General features: G+C 37.2%; 1 protein-coding gene across 6 annotated transcripts in view; it reads right to left on the reverse strand.

Moving 5' to 3' along the window:
* Positions 1-19,286, reverse strand: part of NELL1 (neural EGFL like 1) — a 292,350-nt gene that overhangs the window by 129,260 nt on the left and 143,804 nt on the right. For all 6 annotated transcript variants that reach the window (XM_083838068.1, XM_083838067.1, XM_083838069.1 and 3 more), the window contains exon 13: positions 18,614-18,739. In XM_083838068.1, the coding sequence (XP_083694194.1) occupies positions 18,614-18,739 (126 nt within the window). The remainder of the gene's footprint in view (positions 1-18,613; positions 18,740-19,286) is intronic.

Consider the following 19,286-nt stretch of genomic DNA (forward strand, 5'->3'; position numbering starts at 1 on the left):
TTGTAAGTATCCATACTGGGAAAGATGAATGATGTCAATTAGTCCTGTCACCAGTGATGATACCAACACTGGCAAACCTACTGTGTTTCCAAAGAGCTTACAAAAGCAGACATTCAAAGTAGGAAGAAAAGTTCAGTTGAGTTAACCATACAAGAGACCTGAATGACAACACAGCCCAGTGTTAAATTCTTACTTCCAACAAGATGTGGGTCAAGGTGGGGGCTTTTGAAAATAGCCCAATACAGCTCAGCAGGTCTTTGCCAAGGGGAATAGCAATGAGGGAATATAAGGAGAAAACAAGCATCAGAAGATACCTCCTTTCCTTTTCAAAGAACTTGAGTGAATAGCTATGGTACAATAAAGGAGAAATGCATCTTAAAAATTGAGTTGAACATGGACAAATGGTGGCTTAAGATGTGGCATCCTGCAAGGAAGAGTCAGCTACGCAAGGCATTATCTAACTTCAGCGTTTCTCTAAAAATTCACTAGCCTGAGCATTTTTGGGGAAGTGGTATCTTCACAATGGGTGAACCAATGGTTCATTTTGCACCCCACATTCAGTCTTTTGTTTCTAACACAAAGAGCAGTGATGATTTTTGGCTTATGGTCCTATTTTCCATTCTCTTTCTGAACAGTTCCTGGTGAAGATTCCTATTTTCAGGTTATTCCCTTTGAAATACTTGGCATTATTACAGCCCATGATGTGGTTTTGTAAGGTTTTCAAAAACCCTTTCAAAAAGGACCAGTTATTCCATGATGCTCACTGACGGCCATTTCTTGCTTGAGAAGGCACAATGTAAGTTGTATAATAACCACATAGCTATCAAAAGATCATTAACTGCAGTAGGATTACCACCTCATTTTGGGATGGACTTTTCTCAGTTTCTGTCTAGGTTGGAAGGGATCACCACACCTCTGGATCAATGCTGGTATGATAACCATTGGGCCAGACATAGGAATATAACAATATTAAAAGATGATAAGCAGCACCACAGGAAAAAGAAATGAAAATAGGGTCGTTCTGAACAATACATACAATGGAGAAAACCTTGTAACTCAAATTTCAATCAGGTGTACACAGAAAGATGAGGAAGCAGAGGAATAAGATATGGATTATTATCCATTTGCTAATAAAAAAAATATACAGGACTAAGCCATGGAATCAATATAATAGGCTACAAAAAACTTTATATTCTAAAAATGAGCTAATGAGTATAATGAATAGCAAATACAATTTAGTACAAAAAAACACGGGTAATATCGAGCTTCAAAAAGAATAAACTCAAATGAAAATGAACTGAGATGAACTAGATCAGAATATGTAACAATATTTTCTCTATTGTAAAATAAAAGCGCTTACTTTGGTGACTGAAAATACCTAAACATACAGGAATATATCTCTACATGAACCACTGGAATTCTTAAGAAGTCTTTCATATGCTTTTCAGTTACTGTAAAAGAAAGATAATATAGCATATAAAAAGCAGAGGAGAATTGGGAGCAACACTATCTGCATTGATTCACAATTTCACAGGAAACCACAGAAAAAACGTAGACATCATCATTTTACAATACATCATCATTTTACAATACCTGAAATTCTTATTTCACTAAGGGTAAACTCTCCTACCCTCCAACTACAGTTACAGGCAGTTTAAGGGTTAGCATTTGAACAGTTACAGACCAAGAATTTAAAAAGAAAAAAAATTGATAGGAGCAAAAAAAAATCGCTGGAATAAGACTTTACATATAATTTGTGATTCATTCTAAAACTAAGATAACTGATTCACAAAAATACTAAGATGTGCAATGCACTTTTGTTTTGAAGAATCTTGAAGGATTCAAGTGGAAATATTCTAGGACTATAATTATTATTGCTGTTGCTGTTGTTAAATACTCTGGATGTTATTTTCCTCTGACTTTGTTGCTTCTAACTGATAGTTTAAGTCACATCGAGATCACCTAATCTAATTAGATTAGATATTCCATAATAACCTGACTGCCTTTCCAGAAACAATTTTACTTTTATCATGTTAAGTAATCATATTTTTATATTAGAGTTAAAAATGCAAGAACATTGAAAATAAGGTATTGTGGCCAATTGAAATTATACCAACAAATAGCATCTGAAGGATTTAAACAGATAGCAGCAATTATCCTCTTCTTGGTGAAGCATGAAAGTGATAAAAATGATTATTTTTCTGAGATCACTATAATATTCATGTATCTACTTAACTTTCTTCCTTGGAAGGTCCCATTTGTTTTCTTTAAAGAAACAAATAAAAAGATTTAAGATTATTATTATTCAGTACTTAGGGAAACATGAACAGAAGCTATAACAAAGGTATGTTAAATGAGCAACAGAATGCAGAGAAATATTTTCCCCAATATTAATATATATACATACGTAAACATTTTTAATATATATAAATACACATATAAGGCTCTCTTGCTCGATGAAATTAAAGGCAAAATATCAGAGTGGACAGACAAACAGTCATTTTACAGAACATATCTAACTGACATCTAAAGATTTCAGATGATATTGAACCCAATGATACTCAGAATAGAAGCTCTTTTATGCACATGAATAACATGAGTAGTTTCATCAGCAACAATTTAATTATGAAACTATTGATCGGTATGTTTCAAGGCACAAAATGACCATTAGATGGAACAAAGGAAAGAGATTCCTTTGATGTTCAGCTTGCATGGAGGCCTATATTTTCTCTGAGGCAACCACAATTGCTGTCAGAGAATAAATACTAGATCAATAGGAGTGCAAGGTGCCAGTTTCTATTAAAAAAAAAAAAAAAAAAACATGGATTTTACACTGTTATTTGAAGAATTCTTGGGTACCATAATATCTGGGATTAATTTATACAGTAGGAGACATTCCAGTTTACACTACTTTCATTATTTGCTCTTCATGAGTTGGGCTGACAGATAAACTTTACATTCAGTTTGGATGAGGGAAGAAGGAACTGTGTCCAGCTGGCCTTCTTGCCTTCATCTGAGGTTAGCCATATCACCACATGCAGTAGTATAGAACTACTTGAATTGACTCAAAGAGGTGCTACACTACAGGAAAACCTGAAAGTGTATTCCATACCCTACTTTCTGCTGATTCTTAGCAAAAACAGAAAGGGCAGGTGTGTGGTTACCTACGAATCATGCAAGTATAGACAACATTGAAGGCAAAAGTATAGCATGGACTTCAAAGATTAGATCTGCATGTTCTTTGTCAGGAAGCACTGAGTAAAAGGAATTTTCTGATTTCTTAGCACTAGAAATGCTGATGTGTTCTGCTGCCCTATATAAAGATTTAACGTACTCAATGAACAAAAATGATAGTCTTTCATTTTAGGGAAAGCAAGTCATTGGGTAGAACTTACTAAATTTCTCATAATCGTGAAGAGGACTTTTAGTTTTAGTCTCTGTAATGCTGGTCTTAAAGAACTTTCAGAAAAATTTTGATAAATTAGCCTGTACAGGGCTGTACTAATTCAGTACTGCTATATCATTTCAAACTACTCTGTGGCATACAAGTGGACAATCTACAAGAGGAATAGTTTGAGGTTATTCTTCCAGTAGTACGTCTCATCTCCTATACTAACAATGTTTGTTTCTAAAAAGTAACATTGCATCGAATTGTGATGTAATCAGAGAATGAAAAATCTGTCACAGACAGCAGACTAACATTGCTTAAATGGCAAATCTGGTATCTCTAAAAAAACTACATCCAATACTAGGATTTCATAATAATAATGATGAATAAAAATATGGTGAACACCACCACCTGTGTAAATTTCATAAGCTAGGAATTGCTCAAATAAGTGACTGTAGCTTTATGTTCTTCAGCGAAGACTTAATTAAAGAATATTTTTTAAAAAGGTTCAGAGACAATCACCCAAAGTGATGTTTTCAGAAAATACAGAGGAAAAGAGAAGGTCAGAAGACCTTTCTTGCACAGAATTATGGTGCCTGTAGAGCTGTCAGACAAGGAGAAACATAAGCAGTAGTCATTAAAGAAACTTATCCTCATGGAATTTCACACAGTAGAAATCTATTACAAAGTTTGTTGCTTTATTAAACATTGTCACAGATTTTTTTTGTTTTGTTTTGTTTCTTGGGGCTTTTTTTGCCCTTTTTTTTTTGGCTGAGCAAAAATATGAGACATTAAAAGACTAAAATACTAACAGTTCTAGGTCCAGATGTTTACAGAGTGGAAGTCCTCAGTCACTACTTAAACTTGCTTTCTATTCCCATGCAGCACATAGAAAGGAGAGACAGAAAAGTTCAAAGCAAAGTCCAAAATATATATAGTACAGAGTCCTTCTGGAGACTTGCTGACAACCCAGTACCCACATTAATGTGCACAAAGGGAAGAAATTAAAAATTTTGCAGCAGATGCTTAATACTTTGCAGGCTCAGATCCAGCTTGAGAAGTATTATTTCTTACTGGAGAGCCAACACAGGCCTGCAGAAACAATCCAGCAGCAATCAGCAGCTCAGCACCTTACAGAATCTTTCTGATAAGCAGTTAAGTCTTATCCTCAGTTTCCATGAGACATATCTACATATTGCTTTTATTTAATACGCAGATCATGAACTGTTAAGAGCTGCACTATGCTAATAAAACAAGAATAAAAACTTTTTCATTTTAATAGTGATTTATTCTTAAACCATCTGTTGCTGGAAAACCTATATAACTGGGACAATCTACAGCACAGGATTCAAAATTGATCTGTTAACATCCTTCAAGAGCTGTCTGAATGTACTCATACACCAAGCACAATAAGCACTTAACCTTCATGCAGCATTAGTTTCTCAAGTTCACTGTACTTCACTAATCTGTTTTAATCTCAACATCTCTAACCATGTTAAGCACTAAACTTTCCACTGGAACAGAAATTTGGACCATAAAGGCAGTTAACCCACTGCAATAACCTAAGAAAAACAAATACCTCTAAGGACTTCTGAAAAAATATCAGGTGAGGGCTTCATATTTCTAAAGAAGTAAGAAATCATTTTGTCAGTGAATTCATTAGCCCCTTTTCTCCAACACAAAACCAAAATCCACATAGAGTAATAACTGCCCTTAGTTCCCAATCCAATTTATGGATCCTGACAGGCAGTCTAATGGCATAGATGATTTTTAATAAATCAACAATCTCAGAGCACCAAATCAAAAGCAGCAGTGACTTAAAGAGAGACTTATTCTAAGTCCAGTTTGACAGGAGACCTGAATAAACATATAATTTCATTTCTACGAACTATAAACCCAGCTTCTGGATTTTTCAGATTGCTAGCTAACCTCACTTTTAGCAACCCCAGTGTTGATTACTACCTGAGTATTTAGCCATAACATTTATATATATATATATATATAAACACATGTAAGAAAAAAAAAACCCTGCTTATTTTTGCATTGAGTACGTTCCAAGTCAAAAATGCTTATTTGACTATTTGTTTATAAAACATATGCAAAAAAGCTGGCTCCTTGGAAAAGGAGTCTACATAGATTACATATCAGAATATTAAAGGAGCATTAAATTCTCCTATCTCATTATCGCTTTTAGTTTCTAAAGTTCCTTTTAAAAAAAGTTACATTTCCAATTCAATTAATGCCTTGGATTAAGTCTTTCCAGCTGACTTTTTACACAACTTCTTCAGTCTCTGTGCAATAAAGAAACCCATTGCTGCCTTTACAAGTATCATCAATACCATTCAGCTATGGGTACTCAATCACTGAGAATTGGTCATCCATTTTAGCAATACCAGTTGGAACACTGCTCAGTTGCCCTTAAAAAAAGGTCCTTTCAGTGTCTTCTGAAAGCATCAGCCATGAAAGACATATGTATGTTTATACATTTCACTCTCACCAGTGCCCTAAGCAACGATTCTGCAAGATGTACGATTTCTGTTACTGTCACACATTAAACATCAGCTAAGAATGTAACTGTTGTTATTTTCATCTGCAGCTTTTTCATTTTAGTAAGCCCAGTCAGTGGTTCAAGTCTAACAGCAGCAACACACAAAAATACAGAGAAGCCTTCATCATCAGATGCCATAGAAATTTTACGTCAGCTTACAACAGTTACAGAGCCCAGATCAGGGCAGAGAAGAGTCACTTGGACTGTGAATTTTGAATCTTCACCAGAAACTAAAATAAGCCTCATTTCCTGTGTGAAGTGATCAAAAGATAGTTGTGATTTTAGCATGCCAGGCAGAGAAACAGGGAAATGAATATGCTTTTAATGCATTAGGCTACCCTTATTCCTAGAGAGAAAGAAATAACCCTCATGCCTAAGACTGAACCTCAAGCTGGAGGCCTTCCTTACTAGTAATGAAGAGTGCCATCCATATCACAGTGCACTCTTCCTCAAGAGGCACACTCTGGTCCATGCTCAGATCATATAATCAGCTCTAGGATTTTGTCATGGTCTGAAAAACTTGGAGTTTCCTGCACTGTTGACAATGATCTGACATATCCTGTTAGCCTGCTCGTGCCTTGGGAGCTGGCAGTGTGCAGCCTCTCACAGAGTAAGGCTCATGCATGCTCATATATAAAATCTGCTCCACTAGGTCACAGAAAACCTTTAAGACATTTCAACTGAAGATCTCTGCATGTGCAAGCTCTTGGTCCCAAAACTGGAGAGAGTACTGAAGATGCAGCAAGGCGATGAGTAAAAGGGCCTACTCAGAAGAGAAGGATGTATGAAGTATAGCAAGATCGGATGGAGTCTATCTTATCTTCTTTCTTTCCCCATTACTATTGAGAAGCGCATCTGGACACTGTAAAACCATACAAGACCACTGCTTACCTTTTCCATTCATCACTTAAAATTGAAAACTGAGAAAGCTGGGGCTGTTCAGCCTGAAGAAGAGAAGGCTCCGCAGAGACCTCATTGCAGCTTTTTGGTACTTAAAGAGGGTTTATAAAAAAAAATAGAGCGACTTTTTACTTGGGCAGATAATGACAGGGCAAGGGGGAATGGTTTTAAACTAAAAGACAGGAGATTTAGACTAGATGTTAAGAGGAAATTTCTTCACTCAGAGGGTGGTGAGGCACTGGAACAGGTTGCCCAGGGAAGCTGTGGATGCCCCATCCCTGGAGGTGTTCAAGGCCAGGCTGGATGGGGCCCTGTGCGACCTGGTCTAGTGGGTGGTATCCCTGCCTATGGGCGGGGGGAGTCGAACCAGGTGGTCTTTAAGGCCCCTTCCAACCCGAGCTGTTCTATGATTCTGTGTTTCCATGACTTTGCATAATGCATTATAGTATTTGTGTGATTCTTAAAAGCATGTACAAAGTGAGGTAAAAGGGCAGAACATTTATTTAGCTCTGTACTGAGTAGATACTGCTAGCTCATGCAATAAAGACAGTGACATTTTATGTTGTGGTGGAATGTGATTACAGTTTGAATGTCTTTGCTTTATTTCAAAGCCACATTTATGGCCTAAGTAAAATATGGGATGCAGTTCAGGAATGGATAGATACCAAGGAATCCATCTGAAAGCAAGGCTCCAAAAACTCAGTGGATTCTTTCGCCCCTTTGTGGACTGCATATGTGCATAAATATGTACATTCTTAATTTGCTGCTTGAAGAAGAATTTGCTATGCCAGATATTCCACATACCAATGAAAACGTCTGTGCTATTTTTAGAAGGGAAAAAAAAAAAGGCAAGCCAAAAACTAGCAAAAAGGACAAACATTATTCGATAGTTCAACATTATGAAAGCTTATGTACATTATTTTTTTCAAAATAGGACCTTCCATTATGAGAAGCGCAAAGGAAACTAAATCGAATCCCTACGATCCTGAAAATGTTTTGTAGCTTGGAAACTTTTCTTCAAGGTAAATAAACAAGAAAAAAAATTTTACAGGTCATTAAGCTCTTTTTCTGTTTCACCCTTACACTTTGCTTCAGAGCCCTTTCTGCTATCATCTGCCATGGCAGGAAAGCCTTCCCCAAAACACCTAAATGATATTTTCTAAAAATGAACTTCATTTGTTAACTGTGAAAAGAAAACATTCCACGCACTGGCAATAAATTAATCGAATGATTAGCGATGCTGGGTCATTCATTTGTCTAGCTCTGTCCCACTTCTCTGACAGTGAACAATGAAAAGTTATTCCTGAGACAGTTACGGGTCCCCAGTTTGAGCAATTACTGCAAGCAATCATGTAACTGAACTGGCGTATTTTCATACTATGAGACAAAAAGCCTACAGTAGAAAGAATGAAAATATTAACTACAAAGTGAGACATCAAAGCATCTCTTTCCCACTCCCCTCTGTGCTATTCCCAAAGACTGCATGTCTTAAGGACCAAGAAAGTCTGCTTGCCAGTGGCAGCTTCTCCACGATCTTTGAAATTATTTTATCAACCGTTCAGAAAGGCAACACTACCAGATTTATGGTTATTCATTCAAGTTTACAAACACAGAAATTCATTTAAGTTTTCGAGGTTATCAGACGTACTAGCATTCACCTCCAAATATTACCAATACTAACTACCTATATCAATATTCTTGTTGATGGACAGAACATAAAGATGTTCCAAAAACAGTACCAAACCACCCCAAAGGACAGACCACATTGCACACCTTCAGAGCAAGAGAAAATCTGCCCCATCCACCACCCCTCCATAAACACGTTTCTGCTGAATTTTTATTATTATTATTTTAAGTTATCTGGGAATCCATAGAACTAGCAAAGCAAGAGTTGGATAATTTACAACACGTGCCTAAATAGGGCTTACACAACCCCAGACACTTCAAACAAAGAACACAGCCACCATTGAACCAGGGTCCTAAGGTCTTTTCAGTATCTAAGATTACTCAGAAGGCAATTCTTTGATCACTTGTATACAGTAATTGATATTCAAAAATCAATAGTTGTTAATAAAATATTAAGTTTTCCCAATCAATATCCACACATCTATGAAATATTCAGCACAGGTACAAAAATGATACCATACTGAAGTGAGAAATATTAATGAAATATTTCTGAGTGTAAAATACATATTTAGAGTAAAAAGCAAAAAACGAGACTTGGAGAAACTTCTGTCATACATATTTGTCACTGACAAAAAAAAATTATCAGACATAAGCAGCATGTATTTTATGGAAAAAATTCTGTTAAACTTAACAAGCTTCATATAATTCCTTTGTTTCAGAAATAAAGGCATTATTCTGCAAATCTTAAATCCAAGCAGCAAATACAAGATACAATAGTAGATCTGCTACGTACTGCACATTTCACAGATACGCCAGTTGTTCATTGGCAGACTGGTCTCATCTACCATGGCACACTACCTTTCAGGAGGAAATCCCCAAGTCACACATCTGTCAAATCCAAGTTAATATACTGCAAGTCCCTGGTCCTTCTAGGGCTCTAGCAATGGCATCCCTGATCATTTCCATCATTTCTTAAATCTTTCTTAAATCAAATTGGTAGGAATTTGGCACTCCCACGCTCCACCAAGGAAGGGCTCCGCTTCCTCAGCGTGGGATTTCCCTGGAAGAGATGTGTATATAAGTGCCATACACTACACAGATTTTGGTCACACCAGACCACAGATGGCACACACAACATATACGTAAACATACTGGAAGAGCACTTGAGCCTTTTTTTCTGTAAGATTTCCTGACAGTAGCATGTTAGTCATTACTACTGCAAATAGACCAGCCATATAACCCATTCATGCAGCACAAGAAACACTGTACAGAATCTCTGTCTAGCCATTAGTCATCAACGTAAAATTTCATCTTCATCTACTTGAACAATCTGTTTAAGCAGAAAAAAAGGATATAGCAAGGAAAATAGAGAATTCCCATCCAGCATGGTCAGTGTTGTGCCTAGCTAACCAGCCTTTGGCAGTAGATATGAACACAGCCTGGGAATCTGGTAATTGGTATTGGTGGGTTCGGCCACATGTGCCCATCTGAATTGCTGACCACATACACATCGTGCATCTTACTTGGGATCATGCTTTAGAGCTTCTTCCTTTACACACACACACCACCTTGCAGCTAAATGCCAAAAAAAAAAAAAAAAGCTTCTTTAAGACACCAAAAGGATGCTGTGGAGAGAGGGGGGTAGGGGCAGAGCACAGGCCCAGATCTTTCCGAGGGGAAAACATGAAGTTAGGATAAAAACTTGGAACACTTCTGCACTGCTTGGCCATAAACCTAAAAATAGGTTATTTTAGGTTAAAGACGGGAAGAGTAAAGCACATTCATGAAAAGAGGTTTTAAATATTAACAAGGACTGCAAATAGAAAGGTCAAAGCATTCTTCATGTTCACTGAGAATATGACAAAAGGTGACAGGCTTAAATTGTGGCAAGGGAGATTTAAGTTAGCCATTAAGCAAGCCTTTCCAAATGGCTGAGTACAGCGGAGAGGGAAAGATGTTAAGGAATTCCCTGTTTTGTTTTGTGTGTGTTTTTTTTTTCCTCTAAGAACGGGTGAGACTAAGGATGTTTTAGGTACCATGGATCCTGCCTCGAGGCAGGGCGGTGAACCAGATGTCCTTTCCATGATTCAGTTATTTCCATTATTTGGTAAGGGAGTGCAACCGAATGGTTTCTATAAACAGGATACGGTGTTGGGGGAACGTATTCTTGTTTGAACAGATAAGATGACAAGCCCTGGCTGTTAGAGGTCAAAAAAGATCAGAATTTGATTGAATAACATCTTTCCCAAAATCAAGTTACATCTACTGTGGAAGTGGATGACTAAAACATGAGAGGTTTTTGCTTCCAGCCGCTGACACTGATCCAGCATCCTTTGCATGTTTTCAAGACAGCATGTTCCCACTAACACATTGGTGTGGTGGCTCTCCATTCCAGCTCTCACCTCATGAACCATTTGTAGTAATTGCTAGGTTTAGGATACAGATCAAGATCTCACAGACCACAGAAATTGATTTAGTCCTGTTGAATCAAGAAGAAATCCCCCGTAAAGGAGCTCAGGACAAATGTTGACTGGGTGACATGGAAAAAATTACCCTTACTTGTTCTTTAGATAGACAGCTTCATTTATGAGTCTTGAATGAGTATTAAATCAAAATCACGATTTTTAAGCCACTGAGCATGCACATGCAATTTGAAATACTAAATTATAGCATATGCACCAGCACCAAAGGCTGCACCTAAAAAATCATGTAAAAATGCTAATTATCCCTAAGTCCAGAAATACAACTATCAGCATGACTTGTGGTCAGCTGTTTAATTAATTTTACTATTAATAAAGTTAGAGAAAATCAATGTGTCAGAAGGACTTGAAAGGATTACCAACTATTCTGGACAAATTAGCAACACATCCATGCCTTGAGCACAAGAAAGCACAAAGATGTTTAATTAAAAACTATTTACCAGTGAGGAATTTAAATCACTCTAAATATTACATTTTGAGCGCATTTTTTCCCAGATTGAAAGCACTTAGAAGCAAATGATATGCAGTTCCCCAACGGCATTTTTTAAAAGGAAGGAATGTAAAAAATGTTGCATTTACATCTACTAAATGAAGGTGAAGTCAGGAACAACAGAATGTAACACAGCATTTAAAAAGTAGAGGACAGGGGAATAATTCAATTCTTAAGTAACAAAAGATGTTACAGAACTTCATAGAAAGAAGAAGAAGAAGATTTACAACACGAAGGTCACATGGTTACTCAAGGCCTATGCACATTGTGCTTCGACAAATCGCTATTGTTTCCAGTGAAAATACCGATCCTTGTTGGTATGTCTGTGTTTTTCCCACACCTCATTTTTCAGACTCCATTTACTAGAATCTTCAAAGCTACCAGTGTCACATTTGTGCCACCATGAATTTGGGTTAGATGCTCCACTTCTCCTTACCTCAACTACCCCTTTTCCAAAACAGCAATTAAATACTTAACAGCTGTCCAGGGATACATTGAAAATCTACCTTATCCATGATAATACAGCATTTTCTGACAGTACTAAAGAATTATCCTATTTAGTATTATTATCAGTAGAGCTTCCCTGTGGCAAGAGTGCAATAGTTATCTCTCTACAGGACTTATCTAAAGCCAAAATGAATGCAATTGAAAGCTTTCCATTGAGTTAATGGGTTCTGAGTCAAGACCTGTGCGAGTATCAGTCATCTGACACAGATTCACTCTGCTTTTGTTTTGCTGGATTCACTCAGTACTCTTCTAGTCATCTGCTGACTTGTCCTGCAGAGCAAAGAAATGCTCTCTGATGCAGGCAATACCCACCGGCACATAGATCACCTGCTGCTGAACTTGGCCAACAGCCCTCTTAGGGACTCGAAACAAATGTTTCTGCATTTCAAGGCACCTGAAACTAAACATTTTCCTTCACAGTTCTGGGAACAGAGATGCTATTGACTGTAGTTCAAACAAAAGAGTACTGCTTAACGCTGAGAGCTAATTCCTGTCCTGCCTTTTAGCACTTGACACATAAGGACCTCGGGAAAGAAGAGACTAGCATCAGAGTGTTTTGTGCCTGCTGAGTTAATACAATTATAGCAACATCCATTCAGGATTACTTAAAACCAATTTCCAAACGCATTTGAAGACGTCCAAGTATTGCCCTGAAGATAGCTGCAGCAAGACAACAAGCAAGCAAGTCAAGCTCACAGAAGGACAATGGGCTGTCCTCAGCGTGTAGAGGGCAGAGTGGACTCCAAAGCAGGGAATGCTTCAGAGCAGTATATATTAATATATTAGCGTCAAACAAAATCAGGAGGGTCCAGATCTTACTGAGGTCCTTACCCCCAGTAGTATCCACCGTGCTGAACATCTGCTACCTAATCTGTAAATGGTGATACGTGACTATGACCTAAACTCAATTCATATTTTTCATAATGTTTCTTTTAAAATTATGTCATGCTAGGTAAGATAACCACCAGTGATACACTTTAGAACAGCAACATCTGAAGAGGGCACTTCCCCTGAACGTGCCTGAAAACAATTCCACTACAGACCTATCTTGACTGCCTACTGACCCAGATTTCACGTTTTCAGCTAGCAGACATGTCTATTTTGTCCATCATCTGAATAGTGGTAACATTTATTTACTGACCTCTGAACATGCAAGACCCTGCACAATACTTGGAAAGTCCAAGTGCCACAACAAACTATTAATGTTTCTTTCTTGAATGCTAATTTAGTTCACCAAAAAGGAGGTGGTAGAAAAGAGGGTCAGTAGGTTAGATTGAAGTAACAGCACTTTCTTTCCAAGAGTGACTATATTACCAATTGGCTGCCTAAAAGCTTCTATTCAGGTCTTTTTCAAACACACACCGTCGTTCTGGATGACAGGCCAGGAGCCTGCCCTTTGAGATTGCCACCTCGCCACTGTGAAGCTTGCTGCATAATTGGTATTATTATGGGGTCAAATATACCATCTTGAACCTGACAGGTAAACTCCAGCAACAAAAATCTCAAGGCATCAATTTCAGTGATAGCAAACAATTTGAACAATTTTTGTTCTAACCATTGCAGGAAATTTCCGCAGTTGAGTTACCTTTCTTGGATGGGGGAGGGGAGGAAGGAAGAGCAGGAAAAGGGAGCTGCTGTTTATTTTTCCTTGAAATTTAGATTTTGCAGAACTCCACATCTGTCTATGCTTTAGGCACAATCCTTCAAATATGCTACATTGGAAAGACTGCTATACCTGCTTGCATGTTCACAGCCAACATACTGCAGAAAGGCTTGTTCTGAAAGGGCGCTGTATTCAAAACTGAATGCTCCTCCAGAAAGTACTAAAAGGGGCTTATGAGATGATCCTTCCAAACCATTAGGTTTTCCTACTTTCTTTTCCCTATCCATACTGTAAATCAAATTAACATATAAAGTACAGATTAAGAAACATTTACATTCTAAGGTTGTTTTTTTTTTTCCTAAACAATATATTTCTACATAACATCAATTTTTCCATAGGATGAAAATGCAAAGTAACTTATTTTCAAAATACAAACGTTTCTGTGTTAGGTAAAGGCTTGTCTTTTCCAAGTAATGTTTTAGTGACTCTTTGCTTAGAGAAGCCAAAGGTAAGAGAAGTTCTTTGAATTTTATCACAAAATGAGGACTGAGAAAGGCTTAAAGGCACAGTCAAACATCATGCATAACTGCACAAGTCCACAGTAAAATCTGGAGCTGGGTTTCTTTCGTGGAGGAAGAACACCTGTCAGACTAGTTTGGTGCATAAAGAGGAAAATGTTTGCATATAGCTTGCAACACATTTTGGCAGAACATGCCACTGACACATGCTTAGAGACCACATAGCTTTCCATCCTATTTCTTGAACAGATGTCCCCAGAACAAAATTGGGAAAGTAATTCTTAAGCCCAAAGGCAGCTTCTTCATTTTGCTAGAGGACACTGAGTTATAAGAATAGTTAAAAAAAAAAAAAAAAGTATTTGCTTTCTCATTTGAGCATGTTTTTTTTTAAGCTTTCGTGTATCATTAGATCATTAGTGAATACTTGGAGGAAATTGTAAAAATTTTCAACCCAAAATGGAGCATCCAAGCTCAAATGCAACTATAAAACAAACAAACAAACAAACAAACTTACTCTTTGAACGACTGCTAGATTTTACGGAGTTTTCAGTGTCCCATGTGGCCCCAAGGAAAACACTGAGAAATAATAATGTATTTCTTTAAATGGCTATATCACAGCTGTTAAAGATATTTAAAGCGGTCTTATAAAAAGGAGGTAGAAGGACTCCTTCCTCGGGTAGATAATGATAGGACAAGGGGAATGGTTTTAAACTAAAAGACGGGAGATTTACATTAGAGGTTAGAAGGGAATTTTTCACTCAGAGGGTGGTGAGGTACTGGAACAGGTGGCCCAGAGAGTTTGTGGTTGCCCTATCCCTGGAGGTGTTGAAGACCCAGTTAGATGAGGCCCTGAGCAACCTGGTCTAGTGGGTGGCATCCCTGCCTATGTCAGGAGGGTTGGAATTCGATGATCCTTGAGATCCCTTCCAACCCAGGCTATTCTATGATTCTGTGTCAAAGGCCAGGTATTTTTATCACTATTATCTCCATAGAAAATGCCAGTAATATGCAGAAACAGATGAGACCCATCTACACCATTTCTTCTTCATGTCACCACAATATATCTAGTTCATATGGATAACTTAAAGCCTATTACAATAAAACAGCATTTGCTCACTTGATTCAATGGCAGTGAGGCATAAAAACAATATATTGTTTCCAACTGAAGACGAACAGGCCTATACACTTCCAAAATCATACCAGAGAACAGATGCAGCCCACCAGAAATAAAAACACGGGATTTTTAATATGAAATTTATAACGTTTCAAAAAGCATTTGAAGCAAACACCCGTAATGCTATGTGAGAAAAAAGCAATCCAAGAGAACTTATTTTTCAACAAGCAAGAGGAGTAAAAAACTGTGCAAGTCAATAAAATGCTTTAAATCGGTAGATTCCAGTAAATGAGAGTATCCAGTGCAGCAAATCTTGCTGCCATTTTCAGAATGGGCAAGACTGTGATTTACTGGAGAATACATAAACAACCTGTCAGTGTCATGGGAAGAGAGTGAAAGAAGCTTCCTGTTCAAGGGTAACTTCTCTTAATAAAACCATCTTTCACTGAACAACTTAATTAACATTCACAACTCCAAGCTCCAGGAATAGGAAAGCACAAAATCATAAGTGTATCTTTCTTTCATTAATCTACTTTCCTTGGCCCAAGCTATTGGTAGGCTGATTAATCTATCACAAAATGGCATGTGGTGAACCTCAGCACACCACGTCTTTTGCTTATGCAAGACTTAAAATTGATTATATACAAAAATATCCACTACTCATTTAAAATCATATTTCAGATTTTAATATAATTGTACACTTCATTCAGAATACTATTTTTGTTACTACTTTGTCTGTGTGACTGCTTTTGCTAAGGACTCAGCACAGCTTCCAGTACAGTAGCTTTTTCACAGATAACATTCGGAAGTTACTGCCCCAACAGTTGTCAAGATCAGAACCAAGAAATATTATTCAACAAATGTTTGGAGGAAAAAAAAAAGTTTCATCAACAGCAAAACAGTACAAATGTGTTTAATTTGAGAAAAGACACAGGAAACTGAATATTTAAAATTCAGCAATATGCAAGCTGAGCATCTCATTTTGCTCAGTTCAAGTTGACCTAGCATTTCAATTTTCACTTCATTTCTTTTTGAAAAGATAAAAACCCCAATATCAAATTGAAATACGCTGTTCAGATCAAAAGAAATGTTTCTCGCTTAAGGCTTCCACAAATCACTTATTCTCAACCTCTGAAAGCCACCAGAGCACAGGGGCCAGCAAGCATAGGGCTGGCCAGCAATACTGAACTTTCTCAATAGCCCACACCTCAGTCGAGGACTCTTTGTACCTTGATGAATTAGAGTCAGTCTTCCCAAAGAATGATACCTCTTACTCTGAAAATATCTCTGTTTTTGAGTCAACATAGCGTAAAACGCATGCAAAGCTGTACACATGCCTTAAGCATTTACATTTAAAACTTGTTAACCTTTATCTTGGGCCCATTACAGCCTGATCCCACATATACAATATTCAACTGCAATCTGAATGCTAATTCACTCAGCTTTCAGATTTGTCCCCAAATTCATAGTTCAATAAAAGATAATTTCTCATTTCTTTTGAATAAAAAATTAAAAATGGAGTAATAGCTAGAATCTGTTTTGCTCATGTCTGCTACACAATGGTGCCAGCATGAGAGTAAACTAGTTAAGTATTTGCTACCTGCTTTTTTCTTCTATTGCACTCTTATTTTAAATACATTTGTTATTGTAACATACTATTATTCATAGATACAACAGACAATGAAGCAAGCTTCACAGTTACATTACATACTCACTGTGCTTTGTAATTGTGATGTCAAAAGAAGTCATTTTAGTAAGATAATAAAAACTGCAAGAAATATTTATCTCACTCTTTCCATTATTTCTTTCTTATACAGGTCCTGGATTTTTTTTTGTGTTTGCATGCATGCACATTAAAAGAATGTTCACCGATTACTGTAAAGCAACTCGTCTTACTAATGCACAGGTTTGCTGTAAATCACAAATACCCTGCTTTCTAAAAGATTTGCATGCCTAATGATACTGCCTTGCCAGAAGGCAAGGAACATTAGAAAATTAGTAGCGCATATATGGAAAGCAATTGGCAATTATCAAAAACGCTTTCCCCATCACTGAAGGCTGCTACCTCAGACAGCAGTTACACACAATGAAGTTTAAGTTCTGAAACTTTTCTGACACATAAAAGATCAAGAAAAACTCCAAAGACAGAATTTATATAGAAATAATGACTCTCTGGGCCAACTAAGAATGAGTTTCCTGGCAACTACTTAGGATCAGCCTCCCTCAAGAGGTGAGCAGGACCTCCTGAAGTTTTTATGAACCATACCATCATGGCTTCAAGACATGCTGTCATCATGAAAGTCAACATTTACTATGACCTTCCCTAAGGACAAGAAGAGCATTACAAAGTAATTATTTTGCGCTGGAAATCATTCTCATATTGAATACTCCTATGCCATCCTTCCACTTGAGAGAATAGCTCACCTAACACAATACTAAACCTGGTATTGTGTCAAGCTTGCTTATTTCCATTTCAATAAATCTGTCTTATATGTTCCTTCCTTGCCAGATAGGTGAACCATGAAAATAATGCTGAGATCAGCCTTTCTGGAAGATTGTGGCTGACAGATATTATCCAGTTAAGTATAGTTGACCAAGGCATTTCAGTAACTTCTCACATTTTTACTATAGATTGCCAGGGAAGGCTTCTTAAAAACCTGTAGATGGAAAGGAGACCTATCTACCTTTCCCTAAGAATTTTTAGAGCTCATTTTGCTGACAAGTATTAAAAAAAAAAAATCACTGGATTTATTATCTAATGCTAGTGTACCACTTCTCTTTTCTAAATAACGTGCAGTAGTCCTGGAGACATTAATTCTCAGCATTAACAGCAACAATTTTCACACCATGTAATGATACATTTTCAGTTTTGCTTTTATATATTTGTTTATCTCAGCTTTGTCTACAAAAATTTTCCTCTTAGCTTATTTCTGATATTTCAGTCCATTGACCAGTTTATACTATACGTAATAAAACATCATTTCTTCTCACTATGCGCGAACCCTTTTCATGTCCTTGCTAAAATCAAGCAGGTCCAATGGTCTGGATGAGTTATTCTCTCGTGAAGAGGCAGGACTGAAACTTTGGAGAAAGGTGATAGGCACATCAGTGCTAGGAACCTGACATGACCTGATCTCCAGCTGTCCATCTCACATGCAATCCACAGGTAGGACATGAACAGACAATGTCCTGGTTGACAACAGCACTCAGGTGCATGCATCACAAATCTTCCTTAGCCACCCTTCAGTTAATCCCAAAGGGTGCATACATAGGAAACGTGCCTCATACTGTTTTTATCTATCACACTTGTGTCTATTATACCAGCCGTGGGTCAACTAGTACATTGCTTTTGGTATGGCCTGGGGACTTATTAGAAAGTGAGGAATACACAAAGCACACAGAGTATGATAACACTATTGCTATATACGTAAGAGCTCACCTGTACATGAGAAATCATCTATTCGGACATATCCCTTGACGCAGTCACAACGATAGGATCCGGGCAAATTAACACACACAGTATTGGCATGACAGTAATGCATCTTGGCAGCACACTCATCAATATCTGCAGGGAGGAAGAACCAAGGAAAGTCACAGTCAAGCTCAGTTAAATAAATAATATGACATAACATTAAAATAAGAGAAGATAAATTTCATTTACAACTCCAAATGTGATCTGGTTTAACTCCAACATTAAATAACAAAGAACAAGACAAAGTTAGTGGAAAATTCTTCCTTAAAATAGAGTCAAAACTCCCGCAACACAGTAATGAAGGGGTTCCTTCCCTTGCTCTTAATAAAAAATGGAAAAATAATTTTTCTTAAATTAAAACTCTGGAAAAGTAGCACAAACTTTTTTTCTACATTAATTAAAAATCAAACTGATGCAGTTTTCAAATGCATAAAACAGCATCAGAAATATGCAACACTAAAAATCCTAACTCTGACTGACTCATAGGTAGCCAAAATTATTAAGGCATGGTAACTCTGCACAACATGCTACTGGTTGTACTGCTGAACAGATACGGCATGACAATAAGGCAAATTCAAATGAAGAGCTGATCAGTGAGTATTCCAGCTGTCCATGAAACAAACTTCTGCTCAAGGAACAG

This window comes from Anser anser (genome assembly GCF_964211835.1).
Source record: "Anser anser genome assembly, chromosome: 5".
Lineage (NCBI taxonomy): Eukaryota > Metazoa > Chordata > Aves > Anseriformes > Anatidae > Anser > Anser anser.